The sequence below is a fragment of the Anolis sagrei genome, chromosome X (assembly GCF_037176765.1).
Source record: "Anolis sagrei isolate rAnoSag1 chromosome X, rAnoSag1.mat, whole genome shotgun sequence".
NCBI lineage: Eukaryota > Metazoa > Chordata > Lepidosauria > Squamata > Dactyloidae > Anolis > Anolis sagrei.
Genome location: NC_090034.1, coordinates 20187676 through 20211785, shown reverse-complemented (window position 1 = coordinate 20211785; position 24110 = coordinate 20187676). Strand labels below are relative to the sequence as shown.

Below are 24110 nucleotides of genomic sequence, written 5' to 3'. Positions count from 1 at the left end.
GATATTACCAAACTTCCCAAAACAAAAAATGCCTTTTATAAATCACCTAGGCACTGCTGAGTCCCCAAGCTAGTAATAATAATAAAAAAAGAAGAATGATAATAATAGTTAAAATAATAATAACAATTAAAATGATGATAATGATAAAACAATTAAAATTATGATAATAGTTAAATTATAGTAAAATGATAACGATTAAAATGATACTACTAAAAACAATAAAAATGATAATAGTTATAATAATAGTGATAATGGTGCTAATACCCTTAAAGAACATACTCGAGGATATAGAAATTATTTTCACCGTGCAATTTATGAGACTGATATTGATTGCAGTTGGTTTATATCCGTGGCTATTGTTGCATTTTACTGATCTTAACTGGGGGGCGGGGTTATGATGTTTATGTTGGTTGTTATTGCTTTTGTGTTATTGTCTTTGCACTTTTTGTATTTTGCGTGTTTGCACCTTTGAGTGCTTTGTGAGCCGCTCCGAGTCCCTCCAGGAGATACTGGCGGGGTATAAATAAAGCATTATTATTATTATTATTATTATTATTATTATTATTATTTGTATTGCCTGCCTCTCCTTTTTTCATAACTTACTCATTTCTTTGTTTCACAATAAAAAGGAAAAAATATATCAGCAAAGGTTGAATAAAAGACTTTTTTTAATTTTATGAAATGGATCTGTACAAAAGTTAGCATGACTTAGTCAGAAGCAAGTGAAACAGAACAGATCAAACAGATGACCAAACAGGAGGAAAAAACAAATTATAAGATTGCATAAAAAGGCATTTCTGTTCTCAACCCCCTCCCCCCCCCCCCAAATTCCCCAAAGGCATTCCCCCCTTTAGAACAAAAAGAGGAAAGGAATCATTTCAAGGAAACGAAACGTAGGAAAACAAAAAGATAAGACAACCTCTGAAAGTTTAAAGATTTATAAAGTCTTATTTCTTTTTCTTGTTTTTAAAAGGCACAACATGATCATTAAAGGAGGCGGTTATTATATGCTCAGCATACAATGGGACACATGTCGAGGAAAGGATTAGTCGAGAGTCTAAAAACAAACCCAAATCATAGCGGAGAACTGTTTTGTTTTTCACAGCTTGGGTGGATGAACCTCTGGTCCCCAAATAGGCAAGATTTAAAAGTGAAACTGAATCCAAAACTTCCAAAGTTGGTTTCAACTACGGAAAAATCGATTGGTGTCCCTTTCATCTTGGAGAAAGGAAATCTCCAAAAATTCACATTTTGCTTGCATTGAGCAGTAGTTCCTCTTGTAAGACTACATGCACGTAATAATATACAGTAGTTGGAATGGGTTCCTGGAATTGTGATTTTTTTCCCCCTTGGAAAGAAAGAAGGGAAAGAGAGCTACAACTCAACCTGAAAAATCCACACCATCTTAATTGGGGGTGCATCCACACGGTGGATTTAATGCAGTTTGATGCCACTTTGATTGTTATGGAATCCTGGGAGTTGTAGTTTGGGGAGGCACTGGAACTTTAGCAGAGAAGGCTCAAAACTATAACTAAAACTCCTGGGATGCCATAACATTGAGCCAGGCAGCTCAAAGGGTGTTAAACTGCATTAATTCTACAGTGTAGATGCATCCTAGGAGAAACAAAAGCCCAGTTCTGCCATATGGATAAGAACGTCTGAATCTTAAGGCTCATCACATGAAGGCATTGGACTTGAAACAACCTCCAAAATGGCCAAAGCTTGGAAGATAGGCTTTAAAAATGCCCCAAAAGGAGCTTGTTCCAAGACTTTTATGGTATTCTCTTAGGATAACGTTGGTCAAGTGCCCATACACCATAAACATTGAATTTCATTGTGATGTTCATCCAAAAAACCTCAATGAACATCTGTCCAAACCCACACAGTTGTACGGTGGCATATATGGGCAGAACAGTTCTGGTTTGTGAAAGCTGGATGGGGTCCTAAAGGTAATCTAGTCCAACCCAAATCCTAGCACTCCTGACACGTGGCCACCCGGCTTTGAATTGTTCTCAATGACAAAGGCAAGCCTTCTGTGCATCCAATGAGTGCAACAGTTTGCCTAATAGGTTAGTGGGGCATTTACACTGTTGAGTTAATGCAGTTTGAGACCACTTGGGATTACCATGGCTTAAAGCAATCGGATAACGGGAGATGTAATTTCACAAGAGGAGACGTGGTGGCTCAATGGATTAAACCAGTGGTTCTCAACCTGTGGGTCCCCAGGTGTTTTGGCCTACAACTCCCAGAAATCCCAGCCAGTTTACCAGCTGTTAGGATTTCTGGGAGTTTAAGGCCAAAACATCTGGGGACCCACAGGTTGAGAACCACTGGATTAAGTCCTTGTGCTGGCTGAACTGCTGACCTGAAGGTTGGCAGTTCGAATCCACAAGAAGGGGTGAGCTCCTGTCTGTCAGCTCCAGCTTCCTGTGCGGAGATATGAGAGAAGACTCCCACAGGATGGTAAAACATCTGGGTGTCCCCTGGGCAACATCTTTGCAGACAGCCTATTCTTTCACACGGGAAGTGACTTGTAATTTCTCAAGTCACTTCTGACATGAAAAAAAAAATCACAAGGCCTTCTCTGCCAAAGAGGGCTGGTGTTTGACCAAACTACAACTCCCAGCACTCCAGAGCATCGAAAGATGGGTTTTAAAGCAGTGTCAAACTGTATTCATTCAACTGTGTAGACGCACCCCTTGACACACTTTAATCTTATACAAATGGCTCCCAACTTGGGAGTCCTCCAAATGTTTGGACTCCAACTCCCCATTAGCCAATAGTTGGGAATGATGGGAATTGTAGTCTTAAATACCTGGAGGACCAAAGATAGGGAACCACTGATCCGTATAAGACTCAATATTAAGTTATCCTTCTCCTTATGAAACTGATCTAATGATGTATTTCTCCTCTTCTTTCAAGCTCTCACATTGCAATTTAATTTTGAGATGTGCTGCAGATTTTGACCTTCCTAACTGAATCCAAATGGTGCAATATCTTTTTATTTCTCAAAAAAGGACAGGTTTGGGGGAAATATCACCTTGCCTCTGATGCTGTTTTGAAAACAAATCTCTCTTTTCTTCAAGAATATCGACTTCTTGCACAGAATTACTCCATTAATTAAAAAACAAAAGACCAAAACGACACAGAACATAAATACATATTTAACAAGTTTATCCCCCCCCCCCAACAAAAAATAATCAAAACAACTTTCCTTTTGCTTCTTTTTCGGAGCTTTAACACGCTTCTTGTTTGCTTCCAAGCTTCCCAACAACACCGTTAACTGCAACCAAAGCTGGGCTTTGAAGAAAAATTGCAACAAAAACGAAGAAAATCTGACATTAGTCATTCGGTCCCAGCAGATTCTCGAATGGTCCCTTTTGAGGGTTCAGGTTTATTTTTGTGAATCTACTTGGATTCTTTGTGTCCCAATTGCAATGGACCCTCGGACACCGTCATCTCCTCCTCTTTCGTCCTGCGTTCGAATCCTGCTTTTTCAAGGCCTCACAGATGAGTTAGAACATCTCGTCCTTTATTTCTCCAAAAGACTGGTCATAAGTTGTTACTGTTGCTGTTATTATTATTATTAATAATATTTTTCCTCCACTGCTCATTATTAATTATTATTATTAATAGAGAAAATAGAATCTTTGAAAATGTCACGGGAAAGTCCCGGAGGAGAAGAAAGAGGAGGCACTTGAGACAACAAACCGATGCTCCGCGGAAGGTATTTTATTGTTTTGCCATTTCCCCCTTCATTTGTGTAGTGCATACATAGAATCGGAGAAATACAGAATCCTAGAGCTGGAAGAGACTCCAGTCTGACCTCATTCTGCCGTGAAGACAGACACCATCCAAGCCCTCCCGACAGATGGCCATCCAAGACTTCTGGAGAGGGAGACTCCAGTGGACCACATCTCTTTCACTGCAATTTGAAACCATGGCTCCGTGGTGTCCTAGTCTCTGGAGCAGCAGAACACAAGCTTGCTCCACCTCAATGTTTTTATTTTAGGGGAAAGGAGATCTTGTTAGAATCACTGTCCCCCCACTTTGGTCCTCTTTCAGGGCCTCGTCAGTGTCGTGTAGACGGGTTGGTCCCAGTTGGTGGTGGGGCTGTGTGATGGCGGAATGGAGAGGCTGTTCAGGATCGGGGTGGCATAAGGGCGGCGTGAGGAATGGAAGTAGGGGTACTGGTAGATGCTGGAAGGGTACCCTGAATAGGGGTTGTAGTAGCTGGAGCTCTGGAGATCAGTGTAGTCGCACTGGGAGCCAGAGAAGGAGGCTGTGGCTGGTGCTGCGGAGACCGTTGTGGTGCTTGCTTGGGCGCCGTATGACCCATAATCAGAGTGGGTCGGCGAGCCATGCGATTGGTCATTATAATGGCTGGGGCTGAGTTGCTCCGTCTTGATGTGCGGCCGCTGTTGCTGCCCGGCTTCGGCGGAGGACGGAGACACGGAGCTGGGGCTTTTGTGTGTCCAAACTGGGGGCGTTCCTCCACCGTACGGTGCCCCATAAGAGCCCCCTGCTGCCGCTGTGGAGTTCTGCCCATGTTCTGCCGCTGCTGAGGGTAGACCCGAGTGGCCGTTGAGCGGCAAATACTGGTCGAACTCATGGACGTCGAAGGTCTCCATGTTGTTGATGACCTCACTGCTCAGCTCAGAGATGTCCACGTTGCTGAAGTCAATGTTCTGCCGGCCGCTCTCCACTGGTCGCCGGCCTTCGTGCTTTGGCTCCTGCTTGGCCCCATGGTGGAGATCTGTCTTTGGGGTGGTTGGAGGGGTCGGGGGCCCGTGGGGCTGTCCTGAAGAGAAAGAAATAGGTCAGTGGTGGCTATACCTTTTGGGGACCTAAGTGACCCAAGGCTGCACCAACTTGAATATAGTTGAGCCCACTTGAACCACCAGGGCTCAATGCCATGGTCTCCTGGCAGTTGGTAGATTGGCACTTTGCAAAACAATAACACAGTCTCATAGTACTGGTCAAGGGCACTTCAAGTGCTGAGATTTATCTCTTCTCCAGGGATAACGGGAGTTGTAATTTCACAAGGTCTTTCACCTTATTGGCCAAAGAGGGCTGGTGCCTGACCAAGCTACAATGTCCAGAATTCTAGAGCATTGAACCATGGAGTTTAAAGTGGTGCCAAACTGCATAGGTGCACCCCTTGAAAGACTTTAATCTTATATGAATGGTTCCCAATGGACTTCTAGGACTCCAACTCCTAGAAGTCCCATCTGGCTTGACCAGTAGTCAGGAATTCTGGGAATTGTAACCGAAAACATATGGAGGATCAAAGATTGGGAACCATTGTTCTGTCTGTACAAACCTCAATGTTTATCTCATCTCCTTATGAAAATTGATCCAATGATGTATAATTTCTCTTCTCCTTCTTTCAAGCTCTCACATTTCATTTTAGTTTTGAGAAGCACTGCAGATTTTGACCTTCCTAACTGAATCCAAATGGTGAATATCTTATTTTAAAGTTATTTTTAAATAACCAAGGTGGGTAATAAATTATTATTATTACTGTTATTTTAGATTAATAGAATAATAGCCTTGGAAGAGACCACATGGGCCATGTAGACCAACCCCCTGTCATATTTATTATGTTTGTTATGGTATATTTATTATGTTTATTTATATCCCACTTTTTCTCTCCATAAAGGAGAAACAAATTGGCTATTACAATTATAAATAATAATGATAATAATAATTGTCCCTTGTGCCGGCAGGACTGAAGACCGGCAGGTCAGAGGTTCGAATCTGGGGAGAGCACAGATGAGCTCCTTCTATCAGCTCCAGCTCCCCATGCAGGGACATGAGAGAAGCCTATCACAAGGATGGTAAAGCATCAATATACCCTTGCAGACGGCCAGTTGTCTCACACCAGAAGTAACTTGTGGTTTCTCAAGTCACTTCTGACATGAAATAAAATTATTGTTGTTATTATTATTATTGCCAGGTGATTCCAAAAGGAAAAAGTCCTTGCAATGTAAGGGCCCATAATCTACACTGCCATAACTGCATAATATGATCACAATAGAGATTCACATAATGCAGTTCAACAGCATTGCATGAGTCTAAACTGATCATACAATACAGTTTCAAATGCCATTCTAAGGCAGTGTAGATGGAACCTATGAAAACACAAAGGCCTGGGTGGAAACAGATGTTGGAATATGTCTTCCTAAACACTGATGGATGATGGCCAAAAATACCTGGAGGACCACGTATCCCTATCTGTTCCTCAAAGGTGAATATATGAGTCTTGTAAATTTTTCTTTCCTGTCTTTTATGGCATATAGTCTCTTGTATCTCCATCCAGTGATGCCCCTTCACAGTGTCAGCAACCCAAGGTGAGAGATGATAAAGATGCCATTCTTTGCGACTTTCTTTATCAAAGGACTGAACCTCCCATCAGAGATATGCAGGGCTCAACCAGAGATGGCTCTGGCTATGCCATCCATGTGCCTTGAGAGTGGTACCTGGCTTTCTTTACCTGTGTGGTCTCCGTGGTGGTGGCCTTCATTCATGGAGCCCAGTCCAGTGTCAGTCTTGTAGACCTGGCTCGCGCCATGGTGGCCCAGTTCGGCCCCGGAGTCTGAATCACTCTGGCCGGCCTTGACGCTCTTCCTCCGCCGGGGCTGGTATTTGTAGTCAGGGTGGTCCTTCTTGTGCTGGACCCTCAGCCGCTCTGCTTCCTCCACAAAGGGACGCTTCTCACTCTCACTGAGCAAGCTTGTTAGGGAAAGAAGAGAGGTGGCAGAGTGAAAAGGCTTGTACCCTTAGTACATAGGTGATTATGCAAAAAAAAAAGTCTCATTTTCTTAGCCACAGGTGCCCCCCACAATGAAAATGCAATCTTAGTCTTGTAAGGCTGCATCTGCACTGCAGAATAACACCACTTGTATTGTCATGGTTCCATGCTGTGGAATCCTGGGAGTTGTATATGATGTGGATGATGGATAAGATGGATGGTACATAAATCTAGTAATCATGATCTACAACTCCCGCGATGAGGAAGAAGATGTTAGCATCATCCCAGGAGATGTAGATGATGATGATGATGATGATGATGATGAAGACGAATGGTATATAAATATCCTCATCATCAAGATCTACATATCCCAGGATGATGGCGACGACAGCTTCTTCATCTTCGAAGAATGGTATATAAATAGCATCACTACTACTACCACTACCATCTACAACTTCCAGGACAATGACAAAGATGACTACTACTACCTTATTACTACTACTATTTTTTACTATTATTACTACTATTACTACTATTTTGAGAAAAATGGTATATAAATGTCATATCAACATAATCATCATCTACAACTCCCAAGATGACGACGATCATAATTACAACAACTACTTATTATTATTATTATCATCATCATCATCATAATTATTATTAGAAAAATGATGTATAAATATCATCATCATCTTCATCATCATCTACATCTCCCGGGATGATTACTGCTACTATTACTACCTCTACCTCTACCTCTTCTTCTTATTATTATTATTATAAAAATTATATATAAATGTCATCATCATCATCTACAACTCTCAAGATGATGACAACGATCATGACTACTACTACTACTACTACTTATTATTATTATTATTATTATTATAAAAATGATGTATAAATATCATCATCATCATCACCATCATCATCTACAACTCCCGGAATGATTACTGCTACTATTACTACCTCTTCTTCTTCTTCTTCTTCTTCTTCTTCTTCTTATTATTATTATTATAAAAATGATTTATAAATAAATATCATCATCATCATCATCATCAATAACTCTTGGGATGATTACTACTACTGTTGCTACTTATTATTATTATTATTATTATTATTATTATTAAATGTTATATAAATATCATCATAATCATCTACAACTCCTGAGATGATTACAAGTACTACTACTATTAGGTAAAGAATAAAGGTTTCCCCTTGACATTAAGTCTAATCAAGTCTGACTCTGAGGATTGGTGCTCATCTCCATTTCTAAGCCGAAGAGCCAGTGTTGTCCATAGACATTTCCTAGATCATGCGGCCGGCATGACTGCATGGAGCACCAAAGCCGACCCTGCTTAGCTCCCAAGATCAGATAGGATTTGGTTGCCTTTTGGGCCCAACTACACAATTCCATTCCCCACATATTGCATTTAAACATTCCAAATTTGTTAAATGTTAAATCTGATTTGACATTCATGCTTCAGAGACATTTCAAAGCCAACATTTCAGATTCCATGCTGAACAGGTTTTGATGCATATTAACAATCATATAATATATATATATATACACACACGGGCATACAGTCTGCAAATTTTGCATTTCCTTCTCACACAACACACAAGCCGTCTCCCTCCGCTCGCTTCTGTTCCCAAAAGCCGGCCAATTCAGGATAACGTTTCATGCACCCAATGCCTGATTTTAGTTCACAGAAGCTTATTGTGCTGGAAGAAACGCAGCCAGTTGTGAAAATGCCATCAATTTCCTCATTCCCCCTTTTGCAACAAGAGTCGAACCCTTTTGCAAACCAAGAATGTTTCAGAAAATACAATTCAACCCAGAAATAAAGTCGAGTGAATTGTTTTAATATATGACTGGATATTTGCTTTCAATAGACTGCATTTCTTATATTTTACTACACTGCTAATGTGCTAACTCACAGTATATGTCTTGATTCATGGGAGAGGCAGGTAAGAAGAAACAACAACAACAACAACATGTGAATGATGATAACAACAACAACAACACCAACACCAACGATGTAGTAGTAGTAGTAGTAGTAATAATAATAATAATAATAATAATAAGCAGAAAGCTCCCAATAAAATCAATAGGACTTCATGCTTAAGTCTGGTTTTATCCTGGTTGTGTCTACACTGTAGAATTAATGCAGTTTGACCCCATTTTGACTGCCTTCGCTCAGTGCTATGGAATCCTGAGAAATGTAGTTTGCAAGGTCTATAGCTTTCTCTGCCAAATTACAGCTCCCAGTAGTCCATAGCATGGAGCCATGGTAGTCAAAGTGGGGTCAAACTGCCTTCATTCTATAGTATAGACACACCCAGTCTCCAGTTCAAGGATCCAGGGTTCAAATCCATGCTCAGCCAGAGATCTGAATTTTGAGAGTGTCTACACTGTAGAACCAATGCAAATTGACACCACTTTAACTCCTATGGCCCAGGCCCATCTAGACTGCCATATAATCCAGTTTCTGTAACTAGATTCTCTGCTTTGAATCGGATTATATGGCATTGTAGACCCATATAACCCAGTCCAAAGCAATTGGATTCAGAAACTGGATTACATGGCAGCGTAGATCCAGCCTCAATGTGTGGGAATCCCAGGAGCTGTAAGTTTGCAATGTCAGACCTTGGAAAACTACAACTCCCAGAACTTTGTAGCATTGAGCCATGGCGGTCAATGTTATGTCAAAACATGAGAATTAATTCTACAGTGCAGATGCAACCCAGGATTCAAATCTGTAATCGTCAAGAAAGCCCACTGGGTGGTTTTGGGCAAGTCACGCTCTCTCAGCTTTGGAGGAAGGCAAAGGGCACCTTCTCCCAAAAGAAAAACCATAAACTGTAGAAAATAATGAAGGCTCACCATTAAAAAAGGGGGTAACCATGAAAGGATGGCATGCCTTTTCTGCTCCAGTTTGCCACAATGAAGTATGTGCTAACAATAATCCCTTTTGCTGGCAAAAGCTCAACTTCACAGGCGACCAAATGTTTGCCACAAGATTCTGTATTCAGAGTCCCTTCCTCTATATGGCTTGAAAGCTATCCATTCCAAAATCTTCTATTTTGGGGAATCCGTTGCCTTTCTTTCCCTTGCTTAGCGTTTCTCTCTTTGAACAAGGCAAAATAATGTCCAAATTGCTTGGCAAGCAGACACTGTCTGGCTTGCAAACGCTGAACAATCAGAATCGCTTTCCATGCTTATTTAAACCCAATGGGGTTGACTTCAGAGCAGAATATATTAGGAATGTATGATCAGGATTTTAAACTCATTTTGTCACAAACCAAGTTGGATTCCAGATTGCATTTTGTAATAAAAACGTCGCAATAATGCATCATTTTAAAAAACAGGAAGCGGAACCGAAGCTGCAATGGGTGCATCTACACTGTAAAGTTAATACAGTTTGACTCCGCTTCATCTGCCATGGCTCAATAATGTGGGATGTGTAGTTTGCATCTGCAATTGTGGCAAACAAGGCTTGTAAAACTACAGACTTCTGTAACATTGAGATGGGTTAAACTGCATTCATTCCACAGTGTAGATGCACTCTAAATCTTCTGTATAAGTCAAATATGAAATATCAATGGATTTTGCATTTAAACAAATTATGCCAAAATAAAAATAAATCCAAAATATTTGCAGTACTAAGGGTTTTAGATAAGGTATACAGAGGAAAAATAAACTGTAAGTCTGAGAAGGGAATATGGATGAAGATTGTGTGACGTTCGGTTGAATCAGGTTCTTCTGGTAACATATTTATAGGATAGGATATAGGATAGGAACTATATTGCCATATATGTAATGCCCTTTGATCTGTATCTCGCAATCAGTGCAGATCAGGCATGGGCAAACTTTGGCCCTCTAGGTATTTTGGACTTCCACTCCCACAATTCCTAACAGCCGGTAGTTCAAAACCCCTGAAAGGCCAAAGTTTGCCCATGCCTGGTGTAAACCAATACAATACAATTCAGTCCACTCCAAACTGCATTAAATGTCAGCGTAGATCTGGCCAATGTCTCTGCTACTTGCAGCAAAACGAGATATAATATAATGAGTCCTCTCCAATTACATTCCCTATTTTCTTCCCAAATCATGCCCTTGGAATGGAGGGCTTTTCTAAATGTTCTCTCAAATAAAGTACTTCTAAAAGGCCAGGGAAGCGACAACATCCCCAATGACGAAGATTCGGTGCCCAAAATCTCCAAAGATTTGTTTGCATTGCTTCCGATATGATTTTGCAGAAGGAAAACACAAACATCCCAGCATATATATTTTTTGCCAAAAATCCAACTCAAATCAAAGAGCTGGGTTGTTGTAGGTTTTTTGGGCTGTATGGCCATGGTCTAGAGGCATTCTCGCCTGACGTTTCGCCTGCATCTATGGCAAGCATCCTCAGAGGATGCTTGCCATAGATGCAGGCGAAACATCAGGAGAGAATGCCTCTAGACCATGGCCATACAGCCCAAAAAAACCTACAACAACCCAGTGATTCCAGCCATGAAAACCTTCGACAATACATCAGATCAAAGACTTAAAGTAGCCCAAGGCATTGAAGCTGTAAACATTACTTGGGGGAAACAATGTATTGAAAAAGGCTTTCATGGCTGGAATCACTGGGTTGTTGTAGATTTTTCGGGTTATATGGCCATGTTCTAGAAGCATTCTCTCCTGACATTTCGCCTGCATTTATGGCAAGCATCCTCAGAGGTTGCTTGCCATAGATGCAGGTGAAACGTCAGGAGAGAATGCTTCTAGAACATGGTCATATAGCCCAAAAAACCTACAACAACCCAAACAGAAATACTTCTGGGCTCTGAATTCACACCTGAGGCCGGGTGATGGTCAAACAATACAGTTCGAAATGGCATTATGCAGTGACTGTGGACCAGGCATGGGCAAACTTTGGCCCGCCAGGCATTTTGGACTTCAACACCCACAATTCCTAACAGCCTCATGCCCCTTCTTTTTTCCTCTCAGTCAAAGCCTGAGTTAGGAATGGTGGGAGTTGAAGTCCAAAGCACCTAGTGGGCCGAAGTTTGCCCATGCCTGCTGTAAATCCATATAATGCAGTTGAACAGCATTATTCGAATCGGCACTGACTATATAGTGCTGTTTCAAACCACATTATAGATGGGGCCTTTAACATTCCTCAACCATTGATGATGCATGTTATACTAATATCTAAACCTTCATTCTTCCACAGAATTCAGTTCTCTCTTGTTCTCCCTCTGCTCCCTTCTCCATAAAATGATTATAACCAACTAATGAATAACATTCAAATCAAATTAAATGCTTTATGTAAATTGCAGTCTATACTGCAAACATGACTATCCTGTTTATACTGGTGTGCTATGTGTGTGTGTGCACGTGTAAACACACACATATATAGTAGGTCTCCAATCATGATCCTATAGTATAATTGAGCCAGAAGTCCTTAATTTCCATAAGGTTTGCTTCTATCACCAGTTTTGCAAAGTCAGAATGTATTTGTTACAGATAAAGTGGTTGTAGTGTAAATCAAAAACACTCAAAGCTTGGCACACACACACTATAAATTCATATTAAAATGCAATTCTGAACTCCTATTTTAATGGCATACCTTTCCTCTGAGGCTGAGACAGTGTGACTTTCTTACAGCTATCCAGCAAGTTTCCAAAGCGGAGTGGAGATTTGAACCCTGATCCCCAGGAATCCCATATTTGCCCCATGCTGCATACCTCAGTGTTAATATAGCTCCAGTTTATGGCAACCTTATCCTAGATTTTTCCATTTATTCTGAGGTTCAGATTTGTCCAGGTTATATAATTTTTTTTTAAAAAAAAGCAAGTATTCAAAGCCCTGTTTTTCTGGAGTCCTTACACCCAACACTCAAATAATAACATGTTGCTCTCCAATGCAATTAGTAGTTATGAGTTATTAGAATGGTCACTGCTGGGTATGATGATGGTGGTATTATTATTATTATTATTATTACTATTTTATATTATTATTATTATTTTATATTCTTCTTGTTGTTGCTGATGATGATCCTAAGCATACTTACTTGAAACAATGCCCCTTTCCTACCTGCTTTAAATGGCATCCATTTCTGCAGCCTGGAAAGGTGAGTTTTTGGGGACTATAACTCCCAAAATCTTCTGAGTAGCACAATATATAAAAATGGTATGTCTTTTAAAATGTCTTTCCCACTCCCTATTCTAATGGTTTGAGACCTAGATGAGTAGAGTTTGAATCCCCGCTCATCCAAGGAAAGCTACAAGGTGACCTAGGGACGCCCGGATGTTTTGATATTTTACCGTCCTTGTGGGAGGCTTCTCTTATGTCCCCACATGGGGAGCTGGAGCTGACAGAGGAAGCTCACCCATGTTCTCCCTGGATTCAAACCTCCGACCTGTCGATCTGTCAATCTTCAGTGCTGCCAGCACAAAGGTTTAACCCATTGTGCCACCGTGGGCTCCTGGGGCTGAGAGAGTGTGACTCGCCCTAGGTCACCTTGTAGCTTTCCTTGGATGAGTGGGGATTCAAACCCTACTCTTCTAGGTCATTTCTCTCACACCAGAAGCAACTTGAAGTTTCTCAAGTCGCTCCTGACATGAGAAAAAAAAAGCCCCAGAAAACTCCATAGTAGGTTCGTTTTAGAGTCACCGTAAGCAAGAAAGGATGACAATAACAAGACTGTGGAATTCACAATGGAAAATCCCATTTTGACAAAAAGTGTAGTTTAGTTCTATCTCTCAAAAACAAATCCAACAGCAAACCTGTCTCCTTTAATTTCGAGGTCCCCATCCACACTGCCAAATAACACAGTGTGTAACTGGGTGATACGGCAGTGGAGATGGGCCTTAAGACTATAGGGACAGCTCACATTTGTCAAAGAAAGAATCAGGTTTCTTAGATAATGCAGCTGAATGGTTGGAAAAGCTGCCTTGGAAAACATCTTCACCCTAAATGCGATCTGTGATGTTCCAATTTGGATGATTCAATCACACATTCAGATTGATATCTGAGCGACAAACCATAACAACCAGCATCATTGCAACCAAAAGCACGCATATGAAAGACGGACATTGCTTCCTTACTCTTCTCTTCCCCCATTCTAAGGAAGGATAAGGATGAGCTTAGCAAGTGCCACAAACAGCAGATATGAGCTCTATACATGGGGACAGGTATGGTGCATCACTACCATCCAAATGACCAAATGTAAATATTTGGTTTTTCACTTAAAGATAAATCTATCATTTCCCAACTTTGTTGTTTTGTGCCACAAAGTCACTTCAGTGATCTAAAGTTTGTTCAGAGGGAGTTTTCTTAGGTAAAGAGGTGGTTTTGCCATTTTCCCCCTCTCACTTGGCGGTCTCCCGTCCAAGTGCTGTCCAGGGCCAACCCTGCTTAGCACCCAAAGTCAGAAAGGATCTGATGCCTTGAAATACTTAGGACCTATTCCATAAACTATCAACCCTCCAAACAAACCCCCTCAGTTGCATATCCAAAGAAATGTCTTTGCCATAGATGTGGCATAGTATGCCTGCCATAGATGTGGGTGAAACATCAGGAGAGAATGCTTCTGGAACATGGCCATACAGACCGGACAACTCACAGCAACTCAGTGATTCCTGCCATAAAAGCCTTTGGCAACGCAATGTCCAAAAATTAAAAAGTTTTACTTAGGAGTTTGGAACTACGAAGTCTTCAGAGGTGGCACATGTGTCTGCAAGAGCCGGGTTCAGATCCCTGCTTGCTTTGGAAACCTATGGGGTGACCCTGGGCAAATCACACTGTCTCAGCCAAAAAGGAAAACAAAGACAGACCCACTCTGAGCCAATCTGGCCAAGAAGGAAAGATTTTGCATAGGGAACGGTGTTGATGTGCAGAAAGGTGCAACATGAAAAAACAAAACACATGCTATCGGTAGTTCAGAAGGAATCCAAAAATGAGAGCAGTTGTCAAAAACCGTGCTTATATCTGCCGCCCTGAGTTGCCTTCGGGCTGAAAAGGGTGGGATAAAAGTATAGTAAATAAATAAATAAATAAATAAATATTGGAAATGAAGGCACAATACAATAACTCAGACCTTTATTTATTGCATATAAGAATATCCACAATCCCTTCACCTATGCCATTACACAATGCCATTGCTGTTGTTGTCGTGTACCTTCCGACTTTTAACTCCCCATATATAGTTCTCTGATCCACACTTTGTGGATACTGGAGACTACTAGAGTGGATACAGTAGTCTAGAACAGGCATGGGGAAACTTCAGCTCTCCGGGTGTTTTGGACTTCAATTCCTAACAGCAATTGTGGGAGTCCAAAACACCCGGAGAACCGAAGTTTGCCCATGCCTGGTCTAGAATCACATTGCCTCCAAATAATTGGCTATTCCTCCCAATTCAGTGCCAATTGCAGCTAAGGCCCCTGCCATATGATTGAGGTTATCAAAGCAGATAATGAACTGGATTATATCAGTCTACACTGCCATATAATCTAGTCCAAATTAGACAATCTGGATTTTATATGGCAGTGTACAAGGGGTCCTAGACTTGGAAGAGACCTCCAAAGGTTATCAAGTCCAACCTTATTCTGTAACGCTGGAAGACACATCAAAGCCCTCCTGGCAGATGACCATCTAATCTTTTCTTTAAAACCTCCAGAGGAGGAGACTTGCCATATTCCCAGGCAGCATATTCCAATTTCAAAACAGTTTTTACTGTCAGGAGGTTTTTCCTAATCTTTAGCCGGAATCTCTTTTCTTGCAGTTGGAATCCACTGCTCAGTTGTGTCCCTCCGCAGACAACAAGCCTCCTCCTTCCTCCTCAATGGGAAGAGCTTTAAAATATTTAAATATGGCTCTCATATACCACCACAAGGTCATTCCAGGTAAGGTCTGACGAAAGTAAAATAGAGCGAGGCAATCAAAACATAGGAGCAAAATGGGACTTCTCTTGCTTTAGACCAGGCATGGGCAAACTTTGACCCTCCAGGTGTTTTGGACTCCAACTCCCACAATTCCTAAAGTTGTGGGAGTTGGAGTCCAAAACACCTGGAGGGTCAAAGTTTGCCCATGCTTGATTTAGACCTTATTTGATTAAATTGATATCATTTGGAAACCATTCGCTTTGCAAATGTCTTTGTGCCCAGGTGATCTCATTTGGGGTCAGGACCTATTGTTTGAGAAGCTGTGATTTAGATTGTAACCTCCATATGATGCAACCTAGAATCGCATTGCCTTTTCAGCTGCCGCATCGTACTGTTGGCTCGCATTGCCATTGAAGGACCATATCAAATTGGGAAACACTGCATTTCGGAGACTCTTTGAAAATGATTCAGAATGGCTCCGAGCACATGACGTTTGGCCCCATTCCGTCAGGAATCCGCTGGCGAAACATCACCGGAATGGAACAATTGCACATAGAACCCTATCCACCATGTTTTCTGATTTACTATGGCTTATGAAGCACTTTTTTTATGCGCGATGGGAAAATCCACAAGTGTGCCATCTGAATACAGTATACATCCAGTCCTAAAAAAATAGGGGATGCATACTGATAGAAACGGATTATCTCCCAATGTGAAAATGTCACACTATTAGTGCTGAAAGAGTAGGCAAAGAGTGTGCACCCCATTCAATCTGCCTTGGTATTCTGGGTTATATAGCTGTGTAGAAGGACCTTAGGTCTCACAAGCCCCAGGATCCTGCAGGAGGCAGCAGCAGAATTTCAGATGGGATGCACACTCTTTGCCTACTCTTTCGGCTCTAGGGCAGATATTTCTAAATTGTGTGTGGAGACAAACTAGTGTGTCACCTGCTAGTCCATAGATGCATCGCCTGAAAAATGCTCCCCCTTACAAACAAAGGCAGAGCCAAGAAGGAGAAAGGGACCCCCAAAGGGCATCTAGTCTACCCCCTTCAGCCAGGCAGGAAGACACAGTGAAAGCCCTCCGAACAGAATGCAATTCAGCCTCAGTTCAAAAACCTCCGGAGAAGATGACTCCACTGGAAGAGGTCCCCAAAGGGCATCCAATCCACCCCTTCAGCCAGACAGGAAGACACAGTCAAAGCACCCCCGGCATAAAGTCATCCAGCCTCAGTTCAAAAATCTCCTGAGAAGGAGACTCCACTGGAAGAGGTCCCCAAAGGGCATCCAATCCACCCCTTCAGCCAGGCAGGAAGACACAGTCAAAACCCTCTCAACAGAAACCCATTCAGCCTCAGTTCAAAACCTCCAGAGAAGGAGATTCCCCTGGAAGAGACCCCCAAAAGGCAACTAGTCCACCGCTTCAGCCAGGTAGGAAGACACAGTCAAAGCACCCCCAGCAGAAAGCCATCCAGCCTCATTTCAAAAACCTCCAGAGAGATGTAATCTCTACAGAAGTGGGGCGCTGATGCTGTTCAAGTGTAGGTCCTGTTCTATCATTTACAATTTGCACAATTGATTGAGTGACTCGCAGTAATTATGTGTCTAATGAAGAAAAGAAAATCTGTTGACAGTGATGTTAGTGATGAACCTCGCAGTGTGCTTAAAGAGGAAGCGAGGCAAGAATCAACTGTAGGACACAAGAAGTGGAAAGGGAAAAACTCCAAACTGCATTTAAACAGTAAGGATTATATGAAAATTACATTACTGTATATGTTCTATATTTTATTTATTTATTTATTTATTTATTTATTTGACTTGTATACCGCTACTCCCAATTTGGCTCGGAGCGGTTTACAGCAGATTAAAACAATACAATTAACTTTAAAATACAATAAAACAAGAACAGACATAGTCCTGAGTTATTCACCCATCCAGGCAGTCCCCAAGTTACGAACAAGATAGGTTTTGTAGGTTTGTTCTTAAGTTGAATTTGTTTGTAAGTCAGAACATTTTAAAAGTGTAATTCCAGCTAAATCTATATATACAAAAGTGGGTCAAAAAGCAATGCCTCCATTGTTTCCACTTTTTTTCTTTCACAGCTACTGGACTATCAGTGCATGATATGATAGAGGTAACCTTGCTGATATAGTCTTTTCTTTTTCCAATTGACTGATTAGAACCATGAATCTGAAGCTAAACGAAAGAGTCATCACTGAGGAAGGTTGGCCACCTAAGGAAATCCATAATGGCTTGAAGAATGTTTATGATTTGGCCCCTTCTGACTTTTTAACCTGTTTGGACCTCTGAAAGACAACCTATGTGGTTTCAGATTCAGTGACTTGAGTGACGTTAAAACAGCTTTAAAACCATGGGTCATGAAGCAAAACCCTGAATGTTTCCAAAATGGTTTTGATGCCTGGGTTAAACGATGGTGCAAAATGTGTACAAATTGATTGTGACTATGCTGAATGGTAGTTTTGTATAGAGGACAGTTCAGGTTATGATCTGTAGCAACTTTTGCTGTTATATGTTCGTTCATAATGACACAGGAGGCATTACTTTTTGACCCACCCTCATCTATCTATCTATCTATCTATCTATCTATCTATCTATCTATCAGCTTTGGATAGCATACAGAAGAGTTATGATCCCTGTGATGCTTGTTTTGCTGACTGTGCCCCTATTCAAAAGATTCCACTTCACTTTCTGTCCCTGTCAGAATAAGATTTTGAAAAAATTGGTTTGTTGTGGAAACAAGGATTGGAGAGAAAGCTTCAATGGAACCCCCTTTCCCCACAATAATAACCTTTCCAGAAGTAAATTTCCCTTCCTTTCAAGGGGAAGATTCCTCTCCCTGTTGTCTCAGCCCTGTTCTTACCTATGAGTCATTTGTAAATTAGTAACTTGGTTAGTAATTCGGGGAGCAGGGTGAGCTCCCACTGTTAGCCCCGGCTTCTGCCAACCTAACAGTTCGGAAACATGCAAATGTGAGTAGATCAATAGGCACTGCTTCGGTGGGAAGGTAACCATGCTCCATGCAGTCATTCTGGCCAAATTACCTTGGAGGTATCTACGGACAACGCTGGATCTTCGGCGTAGAAATGGAGATGAGCACCACCCCACCCCCCACCCCACCCAGAGTTGGACACATCAAGGGGAAACATTTACCTTTACTTAACTTGGGAACTGCCTGTATTTATTGTATGAAACTCTTGGGCCCCTTTGACACTGTCATATAAAATCCAGATTATCTGTTTCAAATTGGATTATCTGGCAGTGCGGGCTCATATAATCCACTTCAAAACAGATAATCTGGGATCAGATCTTGGGATATAGGGCAGTGTAGAAGGGGCCAGAGTCTCCACTGCCAGATAACATTATATAACAAAAAATTAACAAAAAAATTCTGTTCCTGGTTTGAAAATGTCATTTTCTGTTTAATTGTACAATAATTACTTCGAAAGGAATTGTTGTACTCCAGAAACTTCATTTTTGTAGCTGCCACATAGGAGGTTGAATTGGTTGCGACTCTGGCCCCCTTTCTACACTGCTATATAATCCAGACTACCAAATCAAATTATCTGGATTTCATATAGCAGTGTTGAAGGGGTCTAAATGAGGCATTCATTGAAAAACTAGAGCAACATGTGCCGCAGGGTGTCTCTCCCGCAAAAGTAGTTGTTACATATCAGAAACATTGTTTTCATGGCTGCTACAAAGTATGTTGCATTGGTCGACAATCAAGGAGATATTCATTGAAAAACTAGAGTAAAATGTGCTATAGCAGGATGTCCTGCAAAAACAAAGTTTTTCAATGAGTTGCTGTGAGTTTTCTGGGCCGTCTGGCCATGTTCCAGAAGCATTCTCTCCTAATGTTTCACCCACATCTATGGCAGACATCCTCAGAGGTTGTGAGGTTTATTGGAAACTAGGCAAGTGAGGTGTATGTATCTGTGGAATAATGTTCAGCGTGAGAGAAATAACTCTTGTTCAATTGAGGCAAGTGTGAATGTTGCAAATGGTCGCCTTAATTAGCAATGAATGGCCTTGCAGCATCAAAGCCTGACTGGTTGCTGCCTGGATGAATCCCTTGTTGAGAGGTGTTAGCTAGCCCTGATTGATTCTTGTCTGGAATTCCCGTTTTGTGACTGTTGCTCTTTATTTACTGTCCTGATTTTAGATAAGGCCATTAAACGCTAATCAAGATGGCCATTGGCAACATTCACACTTGCCTCAAGCAGACAAGAGTTCTTTCTCCCACCCTGGACATTATTCCACAGATATATAAACCCCACTTGCCTAGTTTCCAAAAGACCTCACAACCTCTGAGAATACCTTTCATAGGTGCAGGCAAAACGTCAGGAGAGAAGGCTTCTGGAACATGGCCATACAGCCTGGAAAACTCACAGCAACCCAGTGACACAAAGGTTTTTCAAGTTTAATAAACTTTTTTTTCATGCTTTAAAAAATAGTATAGTATAATAGTAGTATAATAGTCTCTAAACTGATTTTATTTATGTGAAGGAAATGAGATATATCGTAAATACATATAACACATATAATATTGCCATGAAAAGACTTCTAGGAGAAATCCTCAAATGGGATAGAAATACATATATAATATTGCCATTAAAACCCTTCTAAGGCCCCTCCCACATGGCTTAATAAAATCTGAACTGGATTATCTGGCAGTGCAGACTCCGATAACCCAGATGGAAGCAGATATTGTGAATTATTTACCTTGAAGGAGCCAGTGGTTCTCAACCTTCGTAATGCCACAACCCCTTAATACAGTTCCTCATGTTGTGGTGACCTCCTACCAGAACATTGGTTTTGTTTCTACTTCATAACTATAATTTTGCTACTGTTGTGAATTGTAATGTAAATATCTGATATGCAGGATATATTTTCATTCACTGGATCAAATTTGGAACAAATACCCAACATGCCCAAATTTGAATACTGATGAGGTTGGGGGGGGGGGGTTGATTTTGTCATTTGGGAGTTGTAGTCGCTGGGATTTATCGTTCACCTACAATCAAAGAGCATTCTGAACTCCACCAATGATGGAACTGAACCAAACTTGACACACTGAACTCCCATGACCAACAGAAAATATGGGAAGGGTTTGGTGGGCATTGACCTTGAGTTTTGGAGTTGTAGTTCACCTATCTCCAGAGAGCACTGTGGACTCAAACAATGATGGATCTGGACCAAACTTGGCACGAATACTCAATATGCCCAAATGTAAATACTGCTGGAGTTTAGGGAAAATAGACCTTGACATTTGGGAGTTGTAGTTGCTGGGATTTGTAGTTCACCTATAATCAAAGAGCATGCTGAACCCCATCAACGATAGGATTGAGCCAAACTTCCCACACAGAACTTCCATAACTAACAGAAAACACTGTGTTTTATTATGGTCTTTGGCGACCTCTCTGACACCCCCTTCACAACCTCCCCAGGTTGAGAAATGCCGGGTTAAACTCTTGTGCCAGCTGGACTGCTGACCTGAAGATTGGGTTGCTGACCTGAAGGTTGCCAGTTTGAATCTGCGAAGTGGAGTGAGTTCCTGTCTGTCAGCTTGAGCTTCCGAAGACATGGGAGAAGCCTCCCAGCAGGGTGGTAACACATCTGGGTGTCCCCTGGGCAACATCTCTACAGATGGCCAATTCTCTCACAGCAGAAGCAATTTGCACAAGTCGCTTCTGATATGATAAAAAAAGCTGCCTTGATATTCTGGATTATATGGCTGTGTGGAAGGGCCCCATGTCTCCTCTCCAATGCCAGATCATGTGGGATAAGAAATCCACACTGCTTGAGCCCACACTGCCATATAATCTAGTTCAAAGAGGAGATTGTGGATTTATACAGCTGTGTGGAAGGGTCCTGGGTTATACAGCAGTGGGCCCTTCCACACAGCCCTATATCCCAGAATATCAAGGCAGAAAATCCTGCAATATTTGCTTTGAACTGGGTTATCTGAGTCCACACTGCCATATAATAATAATAATAATAATCTTTATTTAATACCCCACCACTATCTCCCCAATGGGGACTTGGGGCGGTTTACATGAGGCCAAGTCCAACAGCATATTACAATAAAGTAAAACCAAAACACAATAACAACACAGTAAAATACATACAACATATGAGTACAAAGACAATAAAGCATGTTATATATCCACGTTCCAAGCGGATAGTGTGGGATTTTATTCAGATGTGTGGAAGGGCTCTAAGAGAAATCCTTACTCTCGAAGCAACCTCGACTTTTCAAATCAAGAGTTGGCTTCCTGGGGTTGGACTAGATGATCTCGGGGGGGGGGGGGGTCCCTTTCCGAATGTGGTTCTACAAAAAGGAACTGGCTTGGATCAAACGTGTGTTAAAAGGGTTCCTTTTGCATGGGCCAACTTCGGCCCGTCAGATGTTTTGGACTCCAACTCCCACCATTCCTAACAGCCTCAGGCCCTTTCCTTTTACTTGGGGAGGGAGGAGAACTGGATCTCCCACAATCTCCAGGCTAAACAATCCCAAACACTTCTGGGCTCTGAATTCACACCTGAGACCAGGTGATGGTCAAATAATAAAAGTTGGAAGGGCATTATATGCTCACTGTGGACCAGGCATGGGCAAACTTGGCCCTCCAGGTGTTTTGGACTCCAACTCCCACCATTCCTAACAGCCTCAGGCCCCTTCCTTAAGCGGCTGAGGGGAAAAAGGAAGGGGCCTGAGGCTGTTAGGAATGGTGGGAGTTGGAGTCCAAAACACCTGGAGGGCCAAGTTTGCCTCGAGCGTGCCCCCTTCTTCTGTCTGTCTGTCTGTCTATCTAGCTACGCGCATGGACTCACCGCCAGAGCTTGCCCAGGGTCTTGCTGAGCTCGGCGTTGTGGAGGTGCGGGTACTGGTCGGCCAGCTTCCTCCGGGCAGCCTGAGCCCAGACCATGAAGGCGTTCATGGGCCGCTTGACGTGGGGCTTGGCCTTGAGGGCGCCGTGGCCCCGCGTGGGCATGGGCACCAGGCTCCAGTCGTAGCCCTTCAGCACCTGGGAGACGGCGTCGCGGATGCAGGCCGGGAAGCGCTCGTCCGCCTCCGAAGGGCTCTGCGCCTCTCCGGCATCCTTGGCCCGCTTCTGAGTCGCGCCTTCCGACCCGTTGGGAGAGGAAGGCGCCTCCGAGTCGGAGTTGTCCGGGGAGAGCGACCCGCCGTCGGTGGGGCTGGCCGCCCGCAAGGCTTTGGCCTCGCCCTCGCTCATCATCGCCAGCATCGGGAACAAGGAGGAGGAGGAGGAGGAGGAGGGAAGCGGCAGGAGAGGGGTCCCTTTTTGGAGAGGGGGACCCACCTCTCCAAACGCGCGCCGTCCAAAAAGAGGCAAGCGCGCAATGGGGAAAGCTCCAATTCTCCCCCCAATCCAAACCCCAAACGCGGACTTTCTGACACTTGTTGGAGACCCCGGTCCCAGGGCTGCCTTCCGAAGGGGGTCCCCGGCTCCACGCGCGCTCCCTGGGGCGTCGGGGCCGCGCGCAACGCCAGCTCTCCAAAAGCTCTCCAAGCAACTTCTCTCGCCGTCCTTCCTCCGCGCAAAAGCCCCGACAACGCAGCCCCTGACGCCGGTTTTGGCTGTCGAGGGGTGGGGGGGGGGGGGGAGGACTCAGGACCCCATAGCTCCGCCCCTTCGGGCGTTCCTCATTGGCCCCCCGACCCCCGCCTCATTTGCATACAGGGCGGGAGGAGCTCGTTAGTGCCTTAAAGCCACCGCTCGGGACTTCTCTCGCCTGGCTTTTTCCCTTCCTCAAAGGACACTTCTGATAAGGCCCCTCCCACACAGCTGAATAAAACCCCACATTATCAGCTTTGACCTGGGATATATAGCAGTGTGGACTCAGATAACCCAGTTCAAAGCAGATATTGTGGGGTTTTCTGCCTTGTCGAAGGCTTTCGTTGTCATAGGAATCACTGGGTTTTTGAAAGTTTTTCGGGCTGTATGGCTATGTTCTAGAAGCATTTTCTCCTGACGTTTCGCCTGCATCTGTGACAAGCATCCTCAGAGGTTGTGAGCATCCTCACAACCTTTGAGGATGCTTGGCACAGATACAGGCAAAACATCAGGAGAGAATGCTTCTTGAACATGGCCATACAGCACGAAAAACCTACAACAACCAATTTTCTGCCTTGATATTCTGGGATATAGGGTCGTGTGGAAGGACCCTATGGCCCCGTCCATGCAGCTGAATAAAATCTCATATTATCTGAATAAATGGCAGTGTGGACTCAATTTTGTATCGTATCAGAAGCAAACTGAGGGTACAGTTGTAATGTATTTAAAAACACAAAGTTTTTAAAACTTGGCATTATGCTAAATATCCTTTGAGCAGTAGCTGGCCACTTGGGGTGCCTCTGGTGTTGCTATAAGAAGGTCCTCCATTGTGCATGTGGCAGGGCTCAGAATAAATTGTAATAGGTGGCCTGTGGTTTGCTC

General features: G+C 42.8%; 1 protein-coding gene across 1 annotated transcript; it reads right to left on the bottom strand.

The window, feature by feature from the left end:
* Positions 1–928: 928 nt before the first annotated feature.
* On the bottom strand, positions 929–23254 carry SOX8 (SRY-box transcription factor 8). Its single transcript, XM_060786552.2, has 3 exons — positions 22483–23254; positions 6497–6735; positions 929–4801 (listed from the first exon to the last, which is right to left on the bottom strand). Exons 1-3 carry the CDS (start codon positions 22896–22898, stop codon positions 4062–4064), a joined length of 1395 nt encoding a protein of 464 aa, XP_060642535.2. The 5' UTR covers positions 22899–23254; the 3' UTR covers positions 929–4061.
* Positions 23255–24110: the final 856 nt, after the last annotated feature.